Genomic DNA, 26,204 nt, shown 5'->3' on the forward strand with positions numbered 1-26,204 from the left:
CTATTAGAAAAGCTACACTGACACCTCCAGGTCTTCTGGGAATGGCTGCTACACGACATCCTGGTACAGGAGACTTAGTACCTGAAGCCCTGGGAATGGAGATTGGAGAATCTGCTTTGAATGAGTGAAAGGCTGCAAATCCAGAGCCAAGGAATGCGGCACTTGCCACTGATCCGATACCTCAGCTTTGCGTATGGCTTCCAGTACTTTTGGAGATTTAGGGATGAAGAGTTGAGATCTGGGAGGAGGCTGGCAAGAAAAGGAGCCCAAAGAAATCATTTTCTGGTTTCAAGTGACTTCTGCTAAATAGTTCATAGAAGGAATATGGACTTCTAAGAGCTGGAGTCTCTTTCCAGGCCTTGCCATTAATTATATTCCTGAAAAAATTTTACCAACTGACAATGTTGGATCACATCACCAGGGTGCCTACCAGTTCAATATCAATTTTTCTTTCATCAGCCTTGGGAATCCAGTACTTCCCGGAGGAGGCAGGAGTTCCCCTTCCTAGTTCCATCTGCTAATGTTGTATCCGTTTGCCTGGTCCATTTGCTCAAGAGAGTCTATCTCAAGTGGCTAGGGAGGTGCCTTGGTTCTTTAGCAGGCAATTGGCTTAAATCTAGCTCCTGGTATCTGAGATGACCGAAGCTGAGCGTATATGCTTACACTTTCTCTCTGTACTGTTCAGCCTGAATCAAGACTGAATTCTAAATCCTGGAAGTTGTACTGAGATGAAGTGTGCTCCTCTCTGTGGCTTCTTCTCACTGGGACCAACTCCCTTGTCCTAGGGGCCAATGAGGCTCCTCCAGGGTCTCGTCATAACTCATTTCCCACTGAATATGTGGCACAAAATAGCCAAAAGTATCCACAGGCTTTATTTTCCATTTATCTTTATTATATTTTGTAGCTCTGCCATCTTCTTTCGGATTCTAACTTTTCACTTAGCTTTTAAATACAGTGTGGGAGGGGTTTATTTTTTTATACCAATAAACCAAGAAACCCAGGATAATTCTAAATAAATTAGGTTGCAAATAACTTCAGCCTTATTTAATGTCTTTTAAAGAATTATAAATGTATGTTGGACTGGTCCCCTTTTAATTCATAGAAGCTCTGGGGGTAACCTGGAAGGAAGTCAAAAAGTTACTCACTTTCTCTCCTCTTATTTGGTATGAATTGTAGGCTATCTCTTGCCATGTATTTTCTCATCAAGTCTGCCTGTGTCTCCCCTACACTGTGAGTTCCCTGAGAGGCGATAGCATGCCTTAAACCAGCCCGTGCTCCGTGATGGGTGTCACACTGGCCCACACACGGCGCAGCTTTAGCTCAGATTTTATTCACTGGTTCACGTATGCACACGCCTTCTGACTCTTCAGCCTCAACACTGGGGCCATTTCCCCCTGTTGACTTGGTCATTAACCCAAGTTAAAGCCCACTCTGTAGTGTCCCCGTTCCAGTGAGCTTCAGATTACACTTCCGCTTTCTGTTAATTCTAGTTTATTCAATTTGCTAGAAATGTTTAGACAATGATGACCTTTTAAAGTCTATTTCAAGCTCTACATACTATATATGTTTCTTTTGTTTTTGAAGGGTTGGAGTTCAACTGAACTCTTGCAAATAAGACAACTTTCCATGCACCCTTTCAGGTAAAAAGGACTAGAATTATTTGGCAATGCTAAGATTCCTAAATTCACCTGACTGAAAATTTCCAGCTTAATAAAAATTTCTCTTAACTGGGGAATACACCCATATGTCATAATTTATTTTTGTACTAAAATGCTTGTTTTCTATCTCTTCTATGTACTTAAGCAACTTTGTATTACTGAGTAAAGTATCCAATAATACAGAAAACAGTCTTTTGAAGATGTTCTAAAAAATATAAATAATCACAAAACTTAAAAGGGAATAGTTAGATTCCAAAGTGCACTTGTTCATTCTTTTAGGGGAGGACATGGAACCCTCTCTCACGTGCAGACAGACCAGCTCACAGAAGTCTACTGAACTCATAACGTGGTCGAGGTACAGAAACTCTGGTGCCGGAGTTGAGGACACAGCTACTCCATGGTGCCGGTCAGACCCCCAGCTCCATGGCCAAGCTCACATCTCCCACTCCTGTCCCCTTAAATGCTGGGCTGAGCCAGCAACAGCTCCCATGTTCCGGGCTCCTGTGTGTGGCGTCCTTGTCTGCAGCAACTGGAAGCAGAGCTGCTGGGTCAGGGATGGGGACCCAGAGATGGGGAATCTTCTAACCCAGGTCCACGTCCCCACCATCATTTATTCTGGTTCTCTTGAGGGGCTGGACTGTTTCTCTCCCCACTGCTCTCTGTCTTCTAACCACTGCTTCTCCGCACCTTGGCCCACTGAAGAACACTGTGGGCTCCTACGGGATTCCTTGATGACGTACCTGGTATATTTCACACTCTGATACGTTTTTTGGATTTTGCTACTAGCAACACTGGAAAAGATTTAGGAAATAAAAAGGCTCCACCCTAACCCTTCCTGACTCTCACTTGGAAAAGATAAAGTTATCAGTGAGGTGGTATCTTTGACTCAACAGAATTGATTTTCCACGTGCGCCTTCCTTTGCCGCCTAACTGAAGGCCTCGGGACTTTGCCAGGCAGGTTCTCCATCCTGAAGTTCATTTCCACGATGCTCTTCCCAGCACCCTCGAACCCAGGACTGATTGTGGCCCCATCTGGACTGCTCGGCATGCACACAGCCCCTGGAGGGACCTGAAGGGACTCGGCCCTCCCCACAGCAGTGACAGGGCCTGATCCAAGCCAGGCCGACCCGAATCTCTCGCATTGGATCCTAAGAGTGGTGACAGAGAGATGGAACAAATGAGCTGGGAGCTCATTCGGCCCAGCGTCACAGCCTTCACAATTCTTCCAGGAGTGCCTCCTCCACAGGCTTCCGGGGCCAACCTGGCTCCTGCCCCTTGGTAGGTTGATTCTGTGGGTTCCTAATTCTGTGAGTCCCCCATGGCCTTCTAATGAAGCCCGTTACACAGGTCAGCCCGAGTCAGGGTCTCCTGCTGCACCCACAAAGCCCGACTGGTAAAGCAGATCCACAGCCTCAGCCTTTTGTCACCAGCCCTCAGCCACTGTCTCAGCCAGCATCACCCGTGGCTCCACGGCTGCGGGCTGTCACCACCACTGACACAGATCCGGCCTGCACTGGCGCCGCAGACCCGGAGCTGCAGGCAGCCCTTCCACCTGTCCCTGCTCAGTCTCCTGCCACCTCAGTACCGGCTCTTCCTAGTTGACCAAACTCCTGAGTCTAGATCATCCTCTCGGCAGCAGACCTGGAACTTCACGTAATAAATAGAAACCACCAAGCGTAATCATCCTCTTCTCTGCCTCCTGAGCTGAGTGTTATCTTTGCCTCCCTTTCTTCAGACACAGATGAAGGGTTGTCCCTCCTGCCTTCCCAGGCCTGCTCTCTGGCTCCAGCTGGTCAGTTCCCCTCCATCTTCAGTCTCCCCTCAGGCCACTCACCCACAGTCATCCTGATTCTAGAAGGCCTTTCCCATCAAACATTCCCCACCAGGTCATGGTCCAGCTCACACCTCACCTTCTCCAACTTGCTCCTCACCCCTGCCTCTGCAATTTACAAAAACCACCAGTCAGGCTTCTGCTCCCACCAACCTCACCTAAGGTCACTGAATTGCTCTTGTGAAGGTCACCAGGGACTTGCCAAAGGCCAGATCAGAGAGTTTCATTTTAGTCCTTAGCCCAAGAGACAACTGTGGCAGAAAGTGCTAAGTTGCTGCAAAATAAAAATCTTTCAGAACCGAATGCCCCAACTGTCCTCATTCTCCCTTGCAGCTAAATGTGTTCACGTGACTAAGTCCTGGTCTGTGACCAGAAGGGAAGGGAACGACATCTGGGTCACATCCCTAAAAGGAATGGCATTTCCCGACTTCCACATCCCACTGCCTGCCACCTGGGTTGTGGCTGTGACACGGTCCACCTCTGACACATCTGCCATGAGCGTGAGACCTACACCCTGGGGATGCAGAAAAACAAGACATAAGGAGCCAGGGCCCCAGTGATCTCAGGAAGCGCTACTGCCATAACTTCCTGAGCTCAGCGAGACTGACTGAGGGGCTGAGGATCACACGGCCAGGCTAAACCCCAGGCCCCAGCTTAGTACCCCTCACAGTATGCTCCATGGTAGAGTCAGCTCTGGGAGTGCGGGCTCCAACAGCCTCCAGGACCATACGCCCATGGTAGCCTCTGCTATCGGGTATCAGTCTAGCCACCAAAACCTCAGCTCGGCAGAGTCTAAAAGCAGAAACTGACAGGTATATGTAGAATAAACAAGAGAAGATTATACTGTATAGCACAGGGAAATATATACAAGATCTTGGGGTAGCTCATGGTGAAAAAGTATGCGACAATGAATATATGTATGTTCATGTATAACTGAAAATTGTGCTCTACACTGGAAATTGACACAACAACGTTGTAAACTGACTATAACTCAATAACATAAAATTTTAACAAAAATTTAAAAAATAAAAATAAAAATATTTCCAGGAGCTCAGTGTGTACATACTTACCTTGTTTGGGATTGTCTTTCTCCTCCTGAAGCACTGACTTCTCTTTAAAGTGCCTGAAACAAGAAAATAAAATAACTTCACATTTTCCTGCTGCAAATGTTTCATTTATACGCTCCTTTGTTTGTTTAAAAAATCTCTAAGCAATTGTACCTACTGTGAAGACTGTCCTCCCTTAGGAAAGCATCAGCTGAAATATCATGTTGCAAATTACTGATTACTTGACAGGTTTTTTAAGGTCTATCCCTAAAGAAAAGGTGCTAAACTAAGAAACTCCATTATTATCAGCTAACAAAGTACAATAAAGTATTTATATCAGAATCATCCTAAATCCCTTGCCAAGCAGCGATAAGTAACCACATGCAAATTAAGGGTCCAGCTTTCCCTTCCTCACTTCCCCACTGACACCTTGTCCTTCTTACTAGGGATGGACAACCCTGAGTTCATCTCAAAACAGTCAGTGATTAATTGCTTCCAGGTCTTGCTACATATGTTTAAATGCATGAGTATTCTTACTGCAAAATATTTGTTTTCCCAGTTGGAAATCAAGATATTTTATTTAGCAGCCTGGAATGTATAGGGAAAACAGAACAGGGTGTTGGAAATCGTGACTGTCCCAGAAAAACCAGAACATTTATTCTCCATTTTGATGAAACAATTAATTTTGGAAAGGGATGAAGAATGAAACAAAATCCTCAGGCTTTTATTCTGATGCTCAGAGAGAACATCCTAAACCTTCTTTTACGAAATGTTCGCAGTATAGTCACTGATGAGACGGGATTATTTACACTTAATCAATCTCAGAGTATTTCTACTTATCCTCTTTAATATTCCATCAACTTAGTCTTTAAAAGAATCATTCTTATCTCTCCATTAACTATTTTAGCTGGTCTTTTCTTTCAGTTTCAGATTTGTTGGGTGAGATTTGTTGAGTCAAATGAATCCTATCTTTCTATAAGGAACATTCTTTACACTTTATTTAAATGTATCTTGACTATTTTCTTTACTGTTTCAATTTAAGAGTAAAGGTTCACTTTTACTGAATTTACCTAGCATTTTCCTGTAATTCTACACAATTAAAACATTTATTTTACTTTAGAGTTTTAAGTATAATACATTCCTTTGCATTACTTTAAATAAAGTTGTATGAAACAGTCTACACCAAGACGAATTTCTTCTCCAGGTTTCTAACCTCCAATCAACAGACTCATAGAAGGTCACCTCCATTATTCCTTGGGTTGTTAAGTCTGTTTCCAAATAAGTTACCTCCACTCCCCAGTTAGAACCTGCATTTGCTGCAAGAAATAAGGAAACTATTCATTTGACAGGAGGCAGTGGAAGACCACACTGCTGTTGGCCTCTGGGCTTTGTCGGAGTGACAGACACACATGTCCTAATTAATGTGCACTGCACCTAGGAAGCAAACCACTCAGTTATATGTGTGGTGACAACTACCTGACTCCTGGGTACCAGTCCCAAACCACTACCTTCTGGAACCCTACAAACAGAAAAAGAAGCCTTACTGAATGTAGATTCCTTCAAAGGGCTTGAACTGGAGATGCTGGAGTTATCCAAAATGTCCAATTCATCATCGAGCTCTGAATATATATCTGCACATTCATAAAAAATAAAAAGTAAATGAACCTTGAAACAGAAGGGAGTCAAGGGTGTATTCATGCTGTAACCCTTTCACTAGAAATAAATTTGTCAATATTTTCCAGGTTGAAAGTATCATCTGACAAGATTCCGTCACAGGCCCTGACTTCGTCCTTCCCACAGGGGGCCTGGAAGCCCTCAGGGGGCAGGTCTGAGCTTTCTGAAAGCTCACTTTTCAGGCTGCCTGCTCCACTGCTGCTGCTACTCAAGCTTGCCTTCTCAAAGGTTTCCTGAAAGAGAAATTCAGTTTTTAATACCCACTTCTTTCTTTCTTCAGCGGGACCTAAACCTCATTAGAATATATCTTAAAAGGACTAAAGTATCATTACAAATATTGCTGCTGAAGTCACATCAGTGGGTCCACTGACACATATGCTATAAAGTTCATGGAGTCCATGATGACAAAAAAAGTAGGCTACCACTGGACAAAAAAGAATGGGTGTGGCAAAGTGTTTAGTAGCAAAGGTCTGCGCTGTCTGGTGAAAGAAAAGGTAGCACTAAGGAATAGACGTGCAGAACAATTCTTGAGGTAGGTGGCCAAGATGCAAGAGTAGAAAGGTGCTGAGCTCACCTCCTCCCTCAGGCATACAACAATGCCAAGCACTTACAGAGCGACTGGTGGTGAGAAAGACTGGAATCCAGAAGAAAATATGTTCCACAACTAAAGGTATAAAGAAGGGGCGGTTGGATCAGGGTGACAGACTAGAAGGATGTGGAACTCATCTCCACCAACAAATACATCAAAAGCACTTCTACTTGTGGAATACAGTGCTCACAGAATGCTTAACCCTGACAGAATATCTCATACAATCAAAACTTCTCATATGAGACAGATCACCATGTAACTGGGTGGGTCAAAAAAAAAAAAAGAATCAGGATGGGACCTGTGCCCCTGGGAGGGAGCTATGGAAGAGGGAAGGTTCCCTCACCTTTGGAAGCCTATTCACCAGTCGGGAGACTAGCTGGGACAGAAGGGAACTTCAGAGGCTCGAAGGAGAGAGCAGTCCTCGATATGCAGCAGACAGAACAGGGGGCCCAGCACAGAGGATGTGTGCCATCTTGCTCATTCTCCAGCCTAAGACACATGTCCACTAGTGTGTGGTGGCTAGGTGCTGACCTGGGCTTCAGAGGAAAGACTCCAGGGAGAGAAGTGGGGTTGGCTGGGTGGAGACAGCCTGAAGGGGCTGGAGTATGGTAAAGGCCACAACTGAGAGAGTGTGAAAGGGAGCCTGTATCTGCCATAAAGAGCCCCACAGTTAACAAACACACACAAAGGGAGAGGCAGGACACTGCCTGCAGCAGAAAGAATGAAAAAAGATGGAGGCAATATAAGAGACCCATGGGAAAATATAAAGCATGCCAATCTATGCATGATAGAGGCCCGAGAAGGAGAAGAGAAAAGGGGGTCAAAACGTATTTGAAAGAATTATGACTGAAAACTTTCTGACACTGTAGAAGGAAACAGATATCCAGGTACAGGAAGTGGAGAAGGTTTCAAGCAAGATGAACCCAAAGAGAAACAAGGCATATTAAAATTTAAATGGCAAAAGTCAAAGCTAAAGAGAGGATTCAAAGGCAGCAAGAGGAAAACAAAGAGTTAGCGACAAGGGATCCCCTCCTATAAGGCTATCAGCTGATTTCTCTACAGAAATGTTGCAGGCCAGAAGGGAGTGGCAAGGTACATCCAAAGTCCTGGCAGAGAAAAACCTGCAACCTAGGATACCATGTCCAGAAAGGTTAATATTTAGAATAGGGGAGACAGATAATTTCTCAGACAACTAAAAATTAAAATAGAACAATACTAAACCTATCCTAAAATAAATATTGGAAGGTCTTCTCTGAGTAGAAAAGCAGCAAGAATCTATACAAAAGAAAACTGTAACTAGAAAAGCAAATGATAACTACCATGAACAGCAAAAAGATAAACATGAAGAAGTAAAAGAGAACATCAAATCACAAAATGTGGACGAGGTGAATAATAAAATGCAGATTTGTTCTTTTTTTTTTTAATAACGTATTTGAGCTTACATGATGACCAGTCTAAACCAAGTATATATAGTAATGGGTTAACATATATGAAAAACATGGTAACCACAAACCAAAACCATATAATAGAGTCACAAAAACCCAAAAGAAGAGAACTCAAGTATAATATGAAAAACATCAAACCACAAAAGAAAAAGAAACAAAGAAGAAATATAAAACCAACAGGAAACATGGTTTAAAATGGCAATAAATGCGTATCTATCAATAACCACTTTAAATGTCAATGAACTAAATGTTCTAATCAAAAGGCAAAGGGTAGGAGATGGATAATAAAATAAGAGCCTACAATATGCTGCTCTTATATACTTCAACACAAAAAATATATAAAATATACTGCTTACTAGACACTCACTTTAGGGTAAAGGTCACACAGATTGAAAATGAGAGGATGGAAAACGGTATGTCATGTAAACGGAAATGAAAAGAAAGCAGGGGTAGCAATACTCGTATCAGACAAAACAGACTTTAAAACAAAGGGCGTAAAGAAAGATAAGGATGGACACTAGCTAATGATAAAGGAACAACAAGATGAGGATATTACACTCATTAACATATATGCACCCAATATAGGAGCAGCTAAATATATAAAGCAAATACTAACTGACATAAAGGGAGAAACTGATGTGAATACAGTAATAGTAGGAGACTTTAGTACCCCACCAACATCACTGGACAGATCTTCCAGACAGAAAACCAATAACACAATGGAATACTAAATGACACAACAGATCATTTAGACTAATTGATATTTTCAGGATATTACATTCGAAAAAGAAGAAGCCAGAACACACATTCTTTTCAAGTGCACATGGAACATTCTTTAGACTAGAACAAACACTAGGTCACAAAACAAGCCTCAACAAATTTAAGAGGACAGAAATTACATCAAGTATCTTTTCTGACCACAAATACATGAGATTAGAAAACAACTAGAGTGAGAAAAAAAACAGTTGCCTGGTGACTAAAAAACATGCTACTAAAAAACAAATGGGTCAACAATAAAATCAAAGAGGAAATTTAAAAATCCCTTAAAACAAATGACAATGAAAACACAACCACATAAGATCTATGAGATGCAACAAAAGCAGTCCTAAGAGGGAAGTTAACAGTGATACAGGCCTTCCTTAAAAAACCAGAAAAAAATCAAATAACCAACCTAACCTACCACCTAAAACAATAACAAAAAGAAGAACAAATAAAACCTAAAGCTAGTAAAAGGAAAGAAATAATAAAGATCAGAGAGGAAATAAATAAAATAGAAAATAAAAAAAACAATCAAATCAAGAGCTGGTTTTTTTAAAGACTAAACAAAATAAAAAACCTCTGGCCATGTTCACCAAGAAGAAAAGAGAAAGAGAAATCAAAAAACAAATTAAGAAATGAAAGGGGAAAATCCTCAACAAATATTAGCAAACAGAATCCAAAAACACACAAAATAATTATACATCATTATCAAGTTGGGTTCATCTCCGGGATACAAGGATGGTTCAACACATGCAAATCAATCAATGTGATACACCACATCAACAAAAGAAAGGACAAAAATCACACGATCATCTCAATAGATGCAGAAAAAGCATTTGATAAAATTCAACATCCATTTATGATAAAAACTCTTATCAAAGTGGGTATAGAGGGAACGTATCTCAACATAATAAAACCTATTTATTTAAAACCTATAGCAAGCATAATACTCAAAGGTGAAAAGCTGAAAGACTTCCCACTAAAATCTGGAAAGGGACAAGGATGCCCATTCTCATCACTTCTATTCAATATAGTACTAGAAGTCCTAGCCATAGCAATTAGACAAGAAAAAGAAATAAAAGGGATCCAAATTAGAAGAGAAGAGGTAAAACTGTCATTACATGCAGATGACATGATACTATATATATAAAAAACCCTAAAGGCTCCACACAGAAACTACTAGAGCTGATAAAGGATTCAGCAAGGTAGCAGGAAGCAACATCAACATACAGAAATCAGCTATATCTCTTTACACTAACAAAGAAATAGCAGGAACAGAAAGTAAAGAAACAATCCCTTTTAAAATTACATCCCCCAAAATAAATACTTAGGAATAAACCTGGCCAAGGAAGTGAAAGATTTATACATGGAGAACTACAAAACACTGACTAAGAAAATTAAAGATGACTTAAAGAAATGGAAAGATATCCCATGCTCTTGGATTGGAAGAATCAATATTGTTAAAATGGTCACACTGCCCAAGGCAATCTAAAGATTTAATGCAATCCCTATCAAATTAACCAGGATATATTTCACAGAACTAGAACAAAGCATAATAAAATTTATATGGAACCATCAAAGACCTAGAATTGCCAAAGCATTACTGAAGAGAAAGAAAGAGGCTGGAGGAATAACTCTCCCAGACTTCAGACAATACTACAGAGCTACAGTCATCAAGACAGCATGGTATTGGTACAAAAACAGACATATAGACCAATGGAACAGAATAGAGAGCCCAGAAATGAGCCCACAAAATTTGGTCAACTAATCTTCGACAAAGGAGGCAAGAACATACAATGGAATAAAGACAGTCTCTTCAGCAAATGGTGTTGGGAAAACTGGACAGCAGCATGCACATCAAGAAATTAGAATACTCCCTCACACCATACACAAAAATAAACTCAAAATGGCTTAAAGACCTAAATATAAGACAAGATACTATAAACCTCTTAGAAGAAAATACAGGCAAAACATTATTGGACACAAATCTCAGCAATGTTCTCCTAGGGCCGTCTACTCAAGCAATAGAAATAAAGGCAAATATAAACAAATGGGACCTAATTAAATGTATAAGCTTTTGCACAGCGAAGGAAATCATAAGTGAAACAAAAAGACAACCTATGGAATGGGAGAAAATATTTGCAAAAAGTGAGACTGACAAGGGCTTAATTTCCAGAATATATAAATAGCTCACGCATCTTAATAATAAAAAAGTAAACAACCCAGTCCAAAAATGGGCAGAAGACCTAAACAAACAATTTTCCAATGAAGACATACAAATGGCCAATAGGCAGATGAAAAATGCTCAATATTGCTAATTATCAGAGAAATGCAGAACAAAACTACAATGAGGTATCACCTCACACCAGTCAGAATGCCCATCATTCAAAAGTCCACAAATGATAAATGCTGGAGAGGCTGTGGAGAAAGGGGAACCCTCCTACACTGCTGGTGGGAACGCAGTTTGCTGCAACCACTGTGGAAAGCAGTATGGAGATTCCTCAAAATACTAGGAATAGACTTACCATATGACCCAGGAATCCCACTCATGGGTTTGTATCCAGAGGGAACCTTAATTCAAAAAGATTCATGGACTCCAATGTTCGTAGAAGCACTATTTACAATAGTCAAGACATGGAAACAATCTAAATGTCCATTGACAGAGGACTGGATAAAGAAGATGTGGTATATTTATACAATGGAATATTAATCGGCCATAAAAAATAATGAATATGCTATTTGCAGCAACATGGATGTTCCTGAAAAATGTCATTCTAAGTGAAGTAAGCCAGAAAGAGAACAGAAAATATCATATGATATCACTTATATGTGGAATCTAAAAAAAAAAAAAGACAAACAAACCTATTTATAAAAGAGAAACAGACCCACTGACAAAAAATAAACATTGTTACCAGGGAGTAAAGGGGGTAGAAAGGGGTAAATTGGGAGTTTGAGATTTGCAAATACTATCTAGTATTATACAAAATAGATAAACAACAAGTTTATACCATATAGCATAGGGAACTATATTCAATATCTTGTAGTAACTTAAGATTAAAAAGAATATGAAAAGGAATATATGTATGTTCCTGTATGACAGAAGGATTGTGTTGTACACCAGAAATTGACACAACATTGCAAACTGACTATACTTCAATAAACGTATATTAAAAACATATATTTATAATAAAAAAAACCTTCAGAAAGTGGGTATAAGAGGGAACATACTTCATCAAAATAAAGGCCATATATGATAAACCCACAGTTCACATCCTACTGAACAGTGAAAAGCTAAAAGCATCTCCTCTTGGATCAGGAACAAGAGAAGAATGCCCAATCTTATCCTTTTTATCCACCATAATGTTGGAAGTCCTACCCACACTGATCACAAAAAGAAATATAAGAAATGCAAATTAGAAAGAAAGAAGTAAAACTCACAATTTGCAGATGATATTAAAAATAGAAAATCATAAAGATGCCACCAAAAGACTACTATAACTCATCAATGAATTCAGTAAAGTTTCAGGATGCAAAATTAATATTCAAAAATCTGTTACATTTCTGTACATTAAGAACAAACTATCAGAAGGAGAAATTAAGAAATCAAATCCATTTACCACCCATCAAAAACAATGGAATACCTAGGAATAAATCTAATTAAGAGGGCAAAAAACCTGTACTTGGAAAACTATAAGATACTGATGAAAAGAATTGAAGAGAGGGGAGGGTGTAACTCAGTGGTAGAGGACATGCTTAGCATGGATGCCGTCTTGGGTTCAGTTCTCAGCCCCTCTTATAAAAATAAATAAACCTAATTACCTCCTCTCTTCACTAAAATAAAATAACAAAATAATAAACAAAAATTGAAGAGGACACAAAACAATGGACAAATATACGGCATTCATGGATTGGAAGAATTAATATTGTGAAAATGACCATACCAACTAAGGCAGTCTACACATGCAATGCAATCCCTATCAAAATACCAACGGCATTTGTCACAGAGGCAGAAGAGATAATTCTGAAGTTTGTATGGAAACACAAAAGACCTCAAATAGCTAACGCAACCTTGAGAAAGAAGGTCAGAGCACTCATGTTTCCTTCAGGCTATAATGAAAAACTACAGTCACCAAAACATTATGTTTTGCCACAAAAACAGACGCATACATTAATGGAACAGAATTGAGCAAGGAAATAAACCCATGCACTTATTGTCAATTACTCTACAACAAAGGGAAAAAGATACTGTCTTCAATAAGTGGTGCTGGAAATACAGGACAGCTCCATGTCAAAAAACAATGAGACTAGAATATTTTCCCACATCATATACAAAAATAAAATCAAAATGGATGAAAGATCTAAATCTAACACTGGAATCCTTAAATCTCCTAGAGGATAACATAAGCAGAATTGTAAAGAAAAGGTGGTATATATACACAATGAAATACTACTCAGCCATAAACAAAGAATGAAATCCTGCCATTTGCAACCACATGGATGGACCCGGGGGTATTATGCTTAGTGAAATGACTCAGACAGAGAAAGACAAGTATTGTATGTTATCACTTACATGTGGAATCTCAAAAAATTAAACAAAAAAATGAATATAATAAATAGAAACAGACTCACAAATATAGAGAACAAACCAGTGGTTTCCAATGGGGAGACAGAAGGAGGAGGGGCAAGATAGGGTGGGGAATTAGAAGGCACAAACTACTAGGTATAATTTGAGTAAGACACAAGAATGTAATGTAAAGCACAGAGACAACAGCCAGGATTTTATAACAACTTTAAATGGACCACAATCTATAAAAATACCAAATCACTAAGTTGTACACCTGAAACCAATATAATATTGTAAATCAACTATACCTCAATTATATAAAAACATGAAAAGTGAAAATGAAAGGCATGGCTGTACTAAGAAAAATTTAAAAATAAAATAAAATCCATAAAAAAGAAACCAACAATGGAAGTTTAATTTCTGGATACCAAGTATGGAAAGAGAAACCCATCAAACAGTAGTGCTTTCCTTCTTGTGGGAAAAAAAACAGAAGAGTTTGCTGGAAATGCTGTTACTTGAGAAACCAAAACTGACTCTTCCTTGAGACCGATTTGTCACTTCATTTTCCCAGCTGAGCCACAGCAGGTCCTTTGGATTCTGGAAAAGAATTGGATGACCAGGTATCCTGATCAAGGATGCCTTATGACCCTACTGCACTGGGCCCACCTTCAGGAGGGTATTAAAGAACACTTACAGGTTGGAGGGTCCCTTACTAAACCCCTACTTTCGGGGACCCCAGAGCATGAGCGAAGGATGGATTATGGGTCATGACAGAACAAAGGCACAGAGGAAGGAAGATAAGGGACACCAACAAGGGGGTCACCGGCACCACCACTTGCCCTTCTGGGTATTTGTAGCTCTGGCATCCCTTTTCAAACAACACTCAGAAATCAACTTATGTATCTAAATAATTTAAAGGTTACTGGCAAGAAAAATAACAGCGCACATTCTGATTTATACCATGGCAAAATTATTACCATCACCAAGACTAATGAAAGCAATTACATAGACTAATAAAAAACACTTTAAGACAAATACGATTTCCTTCTCTAAATCAACATACAGCATTTTCATCCGTATTTCCAGATTGCTGAAGAAGTTAATTATAAGCAGTCTCTGCTATTCATACAGAGATTATAAGCGAAGAATTTCTAAGAGATCTTTTTGATAACTCTGGTTTTATAATTTACAACAAATTATGCATTACACCTTTGGAACATCAATTATAGTGACTTATTTTAAGGTATCAAAATATATGCAAATATATAACTATATAATGGTGAAATATTATATGTAGCAATGAATATTTTTCTAACTTAAGACGAATCTTCCTTAGCACAAGCATGATAGGCCTCAGAGAGTGTAGCAGAAAGCATCCTGAAGAGACTGAAAGGTTGTCACTTACGTGAGACAGCAGGGCAGGCTCATGCTGACAGGTGACGGCGTTCCGGTTGGCTTCCATAAAATACCGCTGTGTGCGCCTCCGTTCCCCTTCCAGCTTCTTCTCCAGGGCCAGCTGGGATGTGGATAAACTGTCTAAATATTTCATCATGACATCGGCTATCATGGAGCTGACTTCTACAATATCTGGGCGGGCTTCTGCATCCAGCGTGAGGCATCTAAAAGAAAATAAGCTAATCACAGTCAGGACCAGGCCACGGGGTGTGGAGGGTCAAGGGTAAATGCTGCTGTGTGTCCACCACGGCGTCTGCACCCAAGAGAACCTGGGGTGAGACAGACCTCGAGCACAGTGTTCAGTCTGAGACTTCTCAGAAGACATCTGGAAAGTCTGGGAAGGAGAAGGGGACAGCACTGTTCTCCTTGCAGGGGGGCTGGTGGGCAAGGGTCAGAGGCCAGGAGGGGTCTCAGGAGGGGTGGGCGGGGTCTGCTTCTCCTGGGTAAGTGGCTCTTTTCCAAAACCACACGACCTCGCTGGCCAGTGAAACAAACAGGAGTCCCAATAACATCACACGTGATGCACCACAAGGAAGGAAGGATTCTGGTGGCAGGGTGGGGTGGGGCGTCACAGCTTAGTCACCTTTCCCAGCTGTGCGGGGGTAATGTCAACACGTCTTGATGAGTGAGTCTTACAAAACACGACTTCATAAAAACAAAATTCAACCCAGTTACTTGGTGGTTTAAGGTGTGTGGAGTGCTCTTTTTTAAAGCAGCTAATCTGACACACTGCATGCCGAAACTTTCTCAGATTTTGGAGGTAGGAAACACCAATCAGCCCACTAAAGTGAGGACTGCTCCCGTCACAGCCAACCCCCAGCAGAAGGCTACTCCAGATGCCCGGGGAGCCGGTTATCAAGATCACTGCTTAGCATAATTTAAATCCTTCTGGCACTCACTGTACTATTTAGTCTATTTTTTAAAAAATCAAAAGCTCTAATTTCACTGAATCATGTGTACTTCTCAATAAATTTTAACTTATTTGGACTTGGAGAAAAAGATCTAATTTTCACACCTTCTATTTGATTTAGCAACCCATAGTTAACACAACTTTCACCTATAAGGATGTCTCCAGGCAATGCACAGGAATTACTACACAAAATTACTATCAGTAACAGAAGTAAAAATAACACTCTAATTTATAATTTTCCTTATTATTCTTTCTTGTATTTATTTATTTGAGGGGTTTTTTTAATTTTCTTTTTTCTTTTATTTTAAGTGATAGATGATTTATGATGTTAAAATAGCTTCAGGTATACAACATAGTGAGTTTTTATAGATTATATTCCATGTAAAGTTATTACAAAGTATCAGCTATAGTCCACGTGCTGTACAATACATTCTTGTATATTTGTATACACATATTTACAGTCCGTACCTCTTCACCCCTCTACCCACTGGTAACCACTAGTTTGTTCACTGTATCTGTGAGTCTGTCCTATTTTATTATATTCCTTCATTTTACTTTTTAAATTCTACCTGTAAGTGGTAACATACAGTATTTGTCTTTCTCTGACTTATTTCACTAAGCATTACAGGTCCAGGTCCATCCACGTGCGTGCTAATGGCAAAATTTCATTCTTTTCGATGGCTGAGATTATTCCTAGCTATTTGACTCTTTCTGATGCAATTGTAAAGAGCATCGTTTTCTTACATTCTCTTTCTGATAGTTCATTAGTATTTGCTGTGTATAGAAAAGCAACAGAGTCCTGTGTATTCATCTTTTTGGAGATTTCAGAGTATTTTAATGTTCATTTCTTCACTGGATGCACTTTGAAGTTATTCGGGTTAACAATTTAAAGAGGGTAGAGCAAAGGAAAGATGGAGAATGCAAACAGTTGGTTCTCGCTGATTTAATTTCAAATTCTAGGCGTGGCGTGTTTTTCTGAAACAACCACCACAAAGTGCTTACTTCAGGAATCCAGAAATGCAAACGCGGACGGATCTCTGGAGCTACACATCACCACAGCCCACATAACGTGAAGCGCGCGGTCCTCTTGCTCTGCAAATCAGGTGCGAATGTGCACGTGTCTCCATGGTAACAGAGCCGTGGGCAGGCGCTGCATAATCTATGTGGCTCCATTATGGTTTCCTAACAGATGCTCTGCATTGGTTCTCATTGGATACAATTATGTGTGCTTGATTATATATAGTTATGTATATATGTATATGTAATTTGATCTGACCTGAAGCCAAGATGCAAATAGCAAATATAACTGAAAGCAACTATTAGCAACTCAATAGCAAGCTATTGGTTCTAACAGTCTTTTGGTGGAGATTTCAGGGTTTTCTAAGTACAGTGTCATGTCATTTGCAAATAGTGACAATTTTACTTTTTCCCTTCTGATATAGATTCCTTTTATTTCTTTTTCTTGTCTGAATGCTGTGGCTAGGACTTCCAATGCTATGTTAAGTAGAAATGTAGAAGGTGCAGATCCTTGTACCTGATTTTAGAGGAAAAGTTTTCAGTTTTCCACCATTGTATATGATGTTAGCTGTGGGTTTATTATAAATCACCTGTATTAGGTTGAGATACGCACCCTCTATAAATCATTCTTCTTTAGATTATTTAATATGAATGGGTGCTGAATTTTTCAAAAGCTTTTCTGCATTTGATCCACAGCCTTTATCAGTGGGATTTTCCCCTTCTTATAATTTCTTCCTTACTGTACCTTTTCTTTTCCACTTAAAAGAAGATCCTTTAATATTTTTTGTAAGGTCTGTTTAGTAGTCATGAACTCTTCTAGCTTTTGTCTGAGAACCTCTATCTCTCCTTCAGTTGTGCATAACAGCTTTGCTGGGTAGAGTATTCAACTTTGCAGGGCTTTCCACCCTTTCAGCATTTTAAACATATCATGCCGCCCTCTTCTGGCCTGCGATGTTTCTGCAGAAAAATCAGCTGACACTCTTCTGGGGATTCCCTGTAACTGACTCTTTGTTTTCCTCTTGCTGCCTTTAGAAGTCTCTCTTTATCTTTAACTTCTGCCCTTTCAATAATGGGATGTCCGGGGGTGGGTCTCTTTGTGTTTGCTTGTTTGGGACCCTCTGTGCTTCCTGGATGTCTGTTTCCTTCTTCAGCATCAGGAAGTTTTCAGCCATCATTTCATCAAATACATTTTCGACCCCTTTCTCTCCTCTTCTTCTGGGATCACTGTAATTTGAATGTTAGTATGCACGATGTCCTAGAGGTCCCTTAAACTACTCTTTTTAAAAATCTGTTGGTTGTATTGTTTTTGCTGTTCTGATAGGGTGGTTACCATTACTGTGCCTCCCACATAACTGATACGTTCTCCCGTGTCACCTAATCTGCGGTTAATTCCCTCCACGGTATTTCTCATTTCAGTTATTTTATTCTTTAGCTCTGTTGGGTCCTTTTTTCTATTTCCCAGTTCCTTCTTAAAGTTCTCACTGTGTTCATTTATTCTTTTCCCAAGTTCAGTTAGCATTCTCTTACCATTGCTTTGAACTCTTCATCAGGTAAATGATTTATCATGGTAATTAGGGTTTTTTTTCAGGGTGTATCCTTGTTATTTCTTTTGAAACATATTCTCCTCTTCTCATTTTGTTTACCTTTCTCTGTCTCTCTGAATTTAGGAGAAACAGTTACCTGCTCTGGTCTTGCAGGCGTGCCTTGTGTGGGAACATCCCTGTGCAACTGCATGTGCTCAGGGGCCTTGGCGGGAGGTGGATCTGACAGCAGCACCGGCCGCAACTTCTTCCACGTGTGCTGGTGGCCGCCACCCTGGTGGGAGGTAGGGGTGGCGCTGGAGGGGCCAGAGCCAGGCCAAGGGCCAAACTGGGGCTTCTCTGCTCAGTGGCTGTCACTGCCCTGTCAAAGGAGGGATCAGGGCTGCAGGGGCTGGAGCAGGACCCTGAGGGAGCTGGGTTTCTCCCAGGGGTGCTGGCATGCTCCACCTTGGTAGGGGTGTGGGCTCAGGGCCTGAGGCCCGGGGGCTGCACTTCTGTGCTGGTGTCACTGTGTCCCCGGTGTGCTCACGTGGCTAGAGGCTGGGCGTGACGGGAGGGGCAGCGCTGCGCCGCCGAGCTGACTTTGCTCCCTCCCACGGGTGAGCAGTGACACGCGCTGGCGGTGGTGCCTGCGCCCTGGTCAGAGGCAGGGCTGGGGTCCACCCGGCTCCGTCCCCTCCAGGCGTGCACGCTGTCGTGGGCAGTGACACAAAGCACCAGATGGCTTGTGCAACCAGGCGTAGAAAGAGAAAACTTAGGCAACTGGGATATTTTGTGCATAAAAGGAAATGTTCTTCCTTTTTAAAAAGTAAACACTCTCTTAACAGTGGACTGGAAGGCAAAAACAGCAATGCTGGTGTTGGGTAGAGCAACAAAAAACGTATTTTCTGCCCCAGACTCTTCTGGGCTACCAAGCTATTCTCCCAATTTAAAAGCCTGCTAAGAAACTAAGAAAACGGGAAATTGAATTTGTTCCCTAGTTCTTTTTAAACTTAATTTTTAAAGACTACAAATCCAAAGCAATTGGAATATGTAATTGCATGCAACTCACAATGGGTTTTGGTTGTATGTCAAATTTTCTAAAGATAAAATTTGGGATATGAACCCAGGCACTGAGTCTTGAACAACTTTCAGTGAACACTGTATCTGTTACAGGCTGCATGCTGCAATCTGAATTTGTAGTCAGTCATAAAATTTCAGGCTCAGTTCCTACTAATTATGGGCACCCTAATATTTTGAATTAGAAGTGTACTCAAAATATTTACTGCATTGTCCCCTACTGGTGATCGTCCATCCTCTTAAACAACCTGGTTGACAGGGGACTCACCACCCACCCAGCAGCCTGCTCCACTGTGGAAACTCTAATTCTGACACACACTTCCTAACGGTGAGCTAACCCTGGCCTCCCCAGAACTTCTACTCCATGGGCTTGGTTCCATTTGCTGAAGTTCCACATCACAAATCCACTTGTTTTAATATTCTCAGTGTCATTCCATTTTCCCAGTTAACTTAAGTATTTTTTCATCCTCGTATAACTGAACTCCAACATTTGTTGACTCAACTTTCAACACACAGCGAAACAACCCCACTTCTCTCCATCAACACCACCACCAGTCCAGTCAAAGCCACCGTCACCACTCAGCACAGGTGGACCTGCTTTTCCCTCCCTTCTCACACCCCCTGCTCTATTCCCTAGAGGAATGGTCCTTGCTGAAGAAGAAATCTTCACTATGTCTCAACCCATTAATAGCCCTTCAGTCCACTCCTCAGTGCTGGAGATAAAAATTCAAGCCCTCGATGTGGCCTACAGCAGCTAGTCAACCCTGGCCCCTGGCAGCTTCCCAGACCCACTCACTATCTGTTTTCTTCTTTGCTTGCTGTTCTGCATCTCCAGTTTCTTCCAGTTCTTCAGACCAACAAGCTGTCCCGCTGAGGGAAGCCTTCAGAGATGCGGGTCTGTGAAGTGCTTTCTCCGCTCTGCTCACTGAAAGTTACTGAATGTCTGGGTCTCAGATTATATGTCCTTTCTTCAGAGAAACTTTCCCCGATCCCCAGACTAGACCAAGTCCTTCTGTAATCTCATTTCCCCCTTTACCATCCTTCATCAAATACATCTTAATTTTTATATGCTTCATTCCATAAATAATATTATTAATAATGCCAATACCTAATTTTATGGAGGACTTACTATGTGCTGGGTACCGTGCTAAGAGCATCAGAAGCCCGATCTTATTCCAGCTTCAGAGCAAGCCCGTGAGTGGTTACTACTGCTACCCATACATGACAGACGGGAAGAGTGGGGCTCGGGAAGGTTAAGGTGAGTGGATGAGGGGATTAGAATCTACTTGATTCTAGAACCTACTAAGGTTCTTAAGCTTTTCATGATAATGCTGGGATCTAACGCTGACTCTGCTACTAAGAGGCGTGGATACCAACAGCCAAGGGGACGATCAGGAGCAAGTGAAGGCCCTGTCTGCCCAGTGCCACAAGGTCAGAACAAAGTCTCTGTACTTTTTCTCCACACTACGTCCCCCAGACTTTGTGGCAATCAAATACCTAAGAAAAGGAGAGCTTCAATGAGTCAGTTTGGTTCTCGTGTCTTGACATCTCTGGAGACTTCCTGAATTTTTAAGGCATTTCCCAGAAAGCAAATAGCAGAGAACAGCAGACGAGCATTTTAAATACGTTTGTCTGGATTCATCAGCAAGAGGACAGATCTGGTAAACATGGAATTCAGATGATTTAGAAAGGGATGTGAGCTCACTGGCCGGGACATTAACAATGAGAACTGCCAGCATGGCTCCAGATTATCCGCAGCCACGCTCTGTGCTAAGTGATTTGCACGTGTTACTTCGTATAATCACCACACCAGCCTGATGAGGCTGGTACTGCTGTGATCCCCACTTTATCAGATGAGGAAACAGGTGCAGAGAAAATAGTCAGACTGTTTGCTCAGAGTCCACAGTTAGTGAAACTCAGCCACTGCTGGGCCTGAGGTGCTTAGGACGTAGGACAGCGTCGTGCTGAGTGAGGAAGGATTCAAGATACAATCCTACAAACACATGAGGAGTATCCATTATGCCTGAACAATGGGCTGGGAGGGGAAGCCAGAGGGAAGGGGCGCAGTCATGGCAGCGTGTCTATTCCATTCCGTCAGAGACGGCGCTGAGCGAGGAAAGACACAGAACTGAGTCTGAAGGGAACTGGCCAGGGGAACGATGAAGATTCTATCTGAGGCGACCCTCAGATTTCTATTACAATAATAAGGATCTGACTCGGCTTGATGGGGCGGAGTAATACTCTGGGGCCAACTTTAGAACAGAAGATGGTCCAGAAGTAACAGTCAGACAGGTAAAGGTCACTTATGCATACAACCAGACAATTGTTAAGCGTCTGCTTTGCACTGGGCATCGCTCTGGGCACTGAACAGCTGTAAAGTAAGCTTAAAAAGCCCCTACTTTTGTGGAGTTTTCCTTTTGGTGGGGAAGAGAGACAACAAAGAAACAAGGCAGCAGGCACACGTATTATGTTAGGGGTGGTGGGGTCCATGAACTCTGCAAAGCGGGCAAGTGCTGGGAGGCTGGGGGGCATCAGGGCGCCCCGGTAACACAGAGCTCCAATCTCAGCAGCGACCCAGAGGAAGGGAGGGCCTCTGCCACGCGTGTATCAGAGGGAAGAGAATGGGGTGGGGGGAAGGGGAGGAGAGACGGGCCAGAGGGAGTGTGCTTGCTGGGACGCACAGGGGCTCCCTGTGGCTGGGGTGGAGGGGGCAGAGAGCACGGGTGAGGTCAGCTGCGACAAGCCCTGTGGGGACTCCAAAGGGATAAGGACTTTCATTACACTCCTCCTACCTGGCTAGCTGGAGCACTTCTTTCTGACTTTCTTTGAGAAATTATTATATAACATTATCAACTTAAAAATAGAATATTACCAACTTAAAAATATGAATAAAAAAATGCTTGTAATTTTATCATTTGACGTGGCCTTTTTTAGTTTACTGTGTTCTTGTCCAGCCTTTTTTCACATCTACACCTATTTTTATGTCTTATCTGATAGTTATAAACAGTTGCACATTTTGTTTTCCTAAGCTTCAGATCGCACTTGTTTCACAGGCTGATACAAAGCCTTCTGAATCATCAATCTAATGGTCGCAGTATGTCAAGTCAATGTCCTACGTCTTCTTGGACACTTGGGTGACTTACAAATGGTCCCCATGACTGGTGATGCACAAACGTTTTTCTAGGCTTGGGTTCTTTGGGATCCCTTCCCCTTTGTAAATATTTACATAGTGACTTTGTGAGGTATTTCTTGATAATCCCGACAGGTTCGCGGTTGTGAGACAAAATTACCTGCTGATGGTGGTGGTCACCTTTTCAGAGTAGACGCCTTCCAGCACTGGTTCATACACCGCCTCCACGATCTGCCAAACAGGGGAGAGTTACAGACGTAAAGAACCTACGGTGCCTCTAGGGGGTGGTACTTGGCCACAAAACTAGAGTTACTCAACAAGCATCATAACCTCGTGCACACATTTTCATCAGAAACAAAACAGAAAAATTCATATAAATTGAAAGTTTCTGAGCAAAAAATTGTATTTTTCAAGCTGACTTAAAGTTAACCTCACGTTCATAATGATGTGTAGTATAATATAATATGCTGGGTTGAGGGTAGTCCAAAACACAATTAAGAATAAAAGCAAAGTGGTATATTTATTTTGATAATTTTCTAGGATAAATTGAAGACAATTATAGGGGAATGTGGGCCACAGCACAAGATGCAGATTTGGATGAAACAAAAAATAAACTGGGTCAAGCGGCTAATAAAACAATGCCTCTTTTCATCGACAGTTGCATTCAAATCACAAAGGTTCTATCTGAGAAGAAAAGGAATGGTAGATTTGGCAACATGAGATCCTGCCTGCCTCCCAAGGTTACTTACCTTTGTAGCCAGGGAGAGCATGTTGGTGCTGTAGAAGGGAGGGCTCAGAGTCACCATCTGATAAAGGATGCAGCCTGCTGCCCAGACATCCACCTTCTCCCAGTACGGCTCACTCTTCAGCACCTCGGGGCTGCGGGAAAATGACGATGGTCATGAACAGTGATAAAGGGAGAAGTCAGCACGGGAAAAAAGTTCCAGTTTCAAGCTATAGTTGGAGACGCAAAAAAAAAAAAAAAAAACTCTGGCTCACTAATTCAAATAACATTAAAAAGTGTCTGTGAATACTCTCAGGCTTGGTGAGCTGAGCAGCACAACTAAGGAATTTTACTTTAAGCCACAAATAACAATGAACTTCATAAACACCTCTCAGGGAGTGATGGAAATGCTAGCTATCCTGATTGTGGCGATGGTTTCATAGGTGTAGGCATCTGTCAAAATTCATCAAGTTATACATCTGAAATATGTGTAGTTTACTGTACAGGAATCATAAAGTTGTTTAAAAAAAAGATGAGAGATTGGAATCCTCATACACTGCTGATGGGAAAGTAAAATAGTGCAGCCTATTGGAAAACAGTTAGGCAGTTCTTAAAAAGTTGAACACAGAGTTGCCATATTAAGGGATACAGCTCTAGGCCAAACCCTGTGTGTGATCTTTCGGGTCCAACCACGGGCTTTGCCTGGCAGACCTCCCGGGAGGAAACTGCCCTCCCCACGCCAGACGTGGCACTCTGCCAGTGTCCCACAGGTCCCGGAGGGAGTTGCAGTAACGAACTCGGTTTCCCTGTCAACCCCAGTCAGCCACGTATACAGTCACGGCTGCGCTCCCAGACCAGGCGCCTCCGATCTGTGTGTGGAGGCCTTGGCTGGGCCACCCACCAGAGCCTGGGCTGAGACCACCTTGTGAGGGTCTGGCTGAGGCAGACCGTTCAACTGCTGATGACACTTCTGCGTGCTGTTAATGAATGGTTACGCACATTACAGAAGCATGAAAACCCAGACAGAAAGGGTATATGTCAACTTCAATGTAGTGATCACCTCTGGGGAGGAAGAGGAAATAGAATGGGGAGGGGTCTTCAATTGAATGAATACATAGCATAACTTCTTCAAAACATTTTTCCTCAGCAGATTATAATATAGCTAGAATATATTGAAACCAGTGTGTATAAATGGATGTTTATTAACTAATGAAATATTTCACAATAAAAAAGAATTAAAAAAAACCAAAATAATGGTTAGGGATAGGTGGCAGAATAATATGATTCTAAATTCATGATACATTTATATATTTTTCAAATTCTTCCAACCGTCATGAATTAATTTCATAATGATAAACAGCACATGTATTTTTTCAAAAATCTATCATGATCAGTAAATTTACTTGCGCAGAGAGCTTGAAAAAACAAACCAGTATTAAAAATCTCATTTTGGTGTAAAAACCCTAAACAAGTGTTTTTACTAGGCCAGTGCTGAGAAACTTTTTCTAATGCAAGTCAATATTTAAAGGCGAAATTTAGATGTATCCAAATTTTAAGGGATAGTTAGGAACTGAAATGCAAATAAATTACAGCTATAATTGTTATTCCTCTCGATGTCCTTTTGAAAACATGACTTTAAATAAATCTGGATTCTCTGAATGTGTTTATTCAATCTTTTCCTATAAATTACTCTGTGTAGAGCTACAGCTAATAACAGATTTTTTAAAAGAGCTGGAATATCTAATTCAATAGTTTTCAAAAATATTCTAAAACTCTCTTCATATTAAATAATATGTAAAAGCCCCCTCACTGTTCAGACGACATCAGAACGAAGGCACTTTGTTGAAGCACGGGTCCTGATTTCTCGCTTGCTCCACGGATACATGCCCTCTCTCCCCTCTTTACCTCTCCCCATCAGTGGCTTCTTCTGCTCTGGACACCAGCATCCTCAGCTCTGCTGGCCTCTCACCACCACCCTCATTCTCACAGTTCACAGCACACTTCTCCACGAGCTGTTGCTGGTTCTACCTGTGACAGCTTGTCACCTCCCCCTACCCCAAAGCCCTTACCATTCCCCCAAAACCACTCCTGGTAATCACTGCCTATCTGCAGATCTAAGGGGTGTCCTTTGGTCCTTTCCATTGAGTCATGAAATCATCCCATGGAAGCGACAATTCTCAATGCTTGGCCCTTCTGCATACAGGATGCTGTGACCTAGGAAAAGCACTGTGCTCCTCCGCGGACACTTTCTCGTGTCTTGTTTGACTCTAGTTTCTCTTGGCTCTCTTTCTTCTCCCTCCTCCTTGCCTGCTCCTCCCAAACCTCCGCAGGGCTTGCTCCCTCTGAGTCTGCCCCTGAAGCGCTGTGGCCCCTCAAGGTCTAGCTCAGTACTTGTCTGCTTTACAGCCAGTCCCGCCTAGACGCCCATGAGCCTCCCTACCCCGGGGCTCCCACAACATATTTGGGTTGCTTATTGGGCATGACAGCCTTATTGCCTCAAAAACAACCCGAATGTTATGGAGATGCTGCTGTGGGTTGAACTGGGCCCCATAATATATGTTGAAGTCCTTAATCCTGATACCTATGAATGTGACCTCATTTGGAAATAGGGTCTTTGCAGATGTAATCGGGTTAAGACGAGTTCATACTTGATTGAGGTGGGCCCTAATAAAGATGACGAGTGTCTTAATGAGAAGAGGAAACAGAGACACAGACATAGACAAGCGGGGAAAATACCGTATGGTGATGGAGACAGAGATGAGAGGGATGTACCTGCATGTCCATTCCCGATCTGTCCTGGTC

General features: G+C 41.6%; 1 protein-coding gene across 1 annotated transcript in view; it reads right to left on the reverse strand.

Moving 5' to 3' along the window:
- LOC140686630 (serine/threonine-protein kinase Nek10-like) overlaps positions 1–25,348 on the reverse strand; it is a 69,104-nt gene extending 43,756 nt beyond the window's left edge. Inside the window, exons 1-7 of the mRNA XM_072940836.1 lie at positions 25,308–25,348; positions 23,428–23,557; positions 22,839–22,909; positions 14,972–15,185; positions 6,250–6,442; positions 6,080–6,166; positions 4,560–4,596 (exon numbers count right to left, since the gene is read on the reverse strand). Of these exons, the coding sequence (XP_072796937.1) occupies positions 4,560–4,596; positions 6,080–6,166; positions 6,250–6,442; positions 14,972–15,185; positions 22,839–22,909; positions 23,428–23,557; positions 25,308–25,348 (773 nt within the window). The remainder of the gene's footprint in view (positions 1–4,559; positions 4,597–6,079; positions 6,167–6,249; positions 6,443–14,971; positions 15,186–22,838; positions 22,910–23,427; positions 23,558–25,307) is intronic.
- Positions 25,349–26,204: the final 856 nt, after the last annotated feature.

This window comes from Vicugna pacos, chromosome 17 (assembly GCF_048564905.1).
Source record: "Vicugna pacos chromosome 17, VicPac4, whole genome shotgun sequence".
Lineage (NCBI taxonomy): Eukaryota > Metazoa > Chordata > Mammalia > Artiodactyla > Camelidae > Vicugna > Vicugna pacos.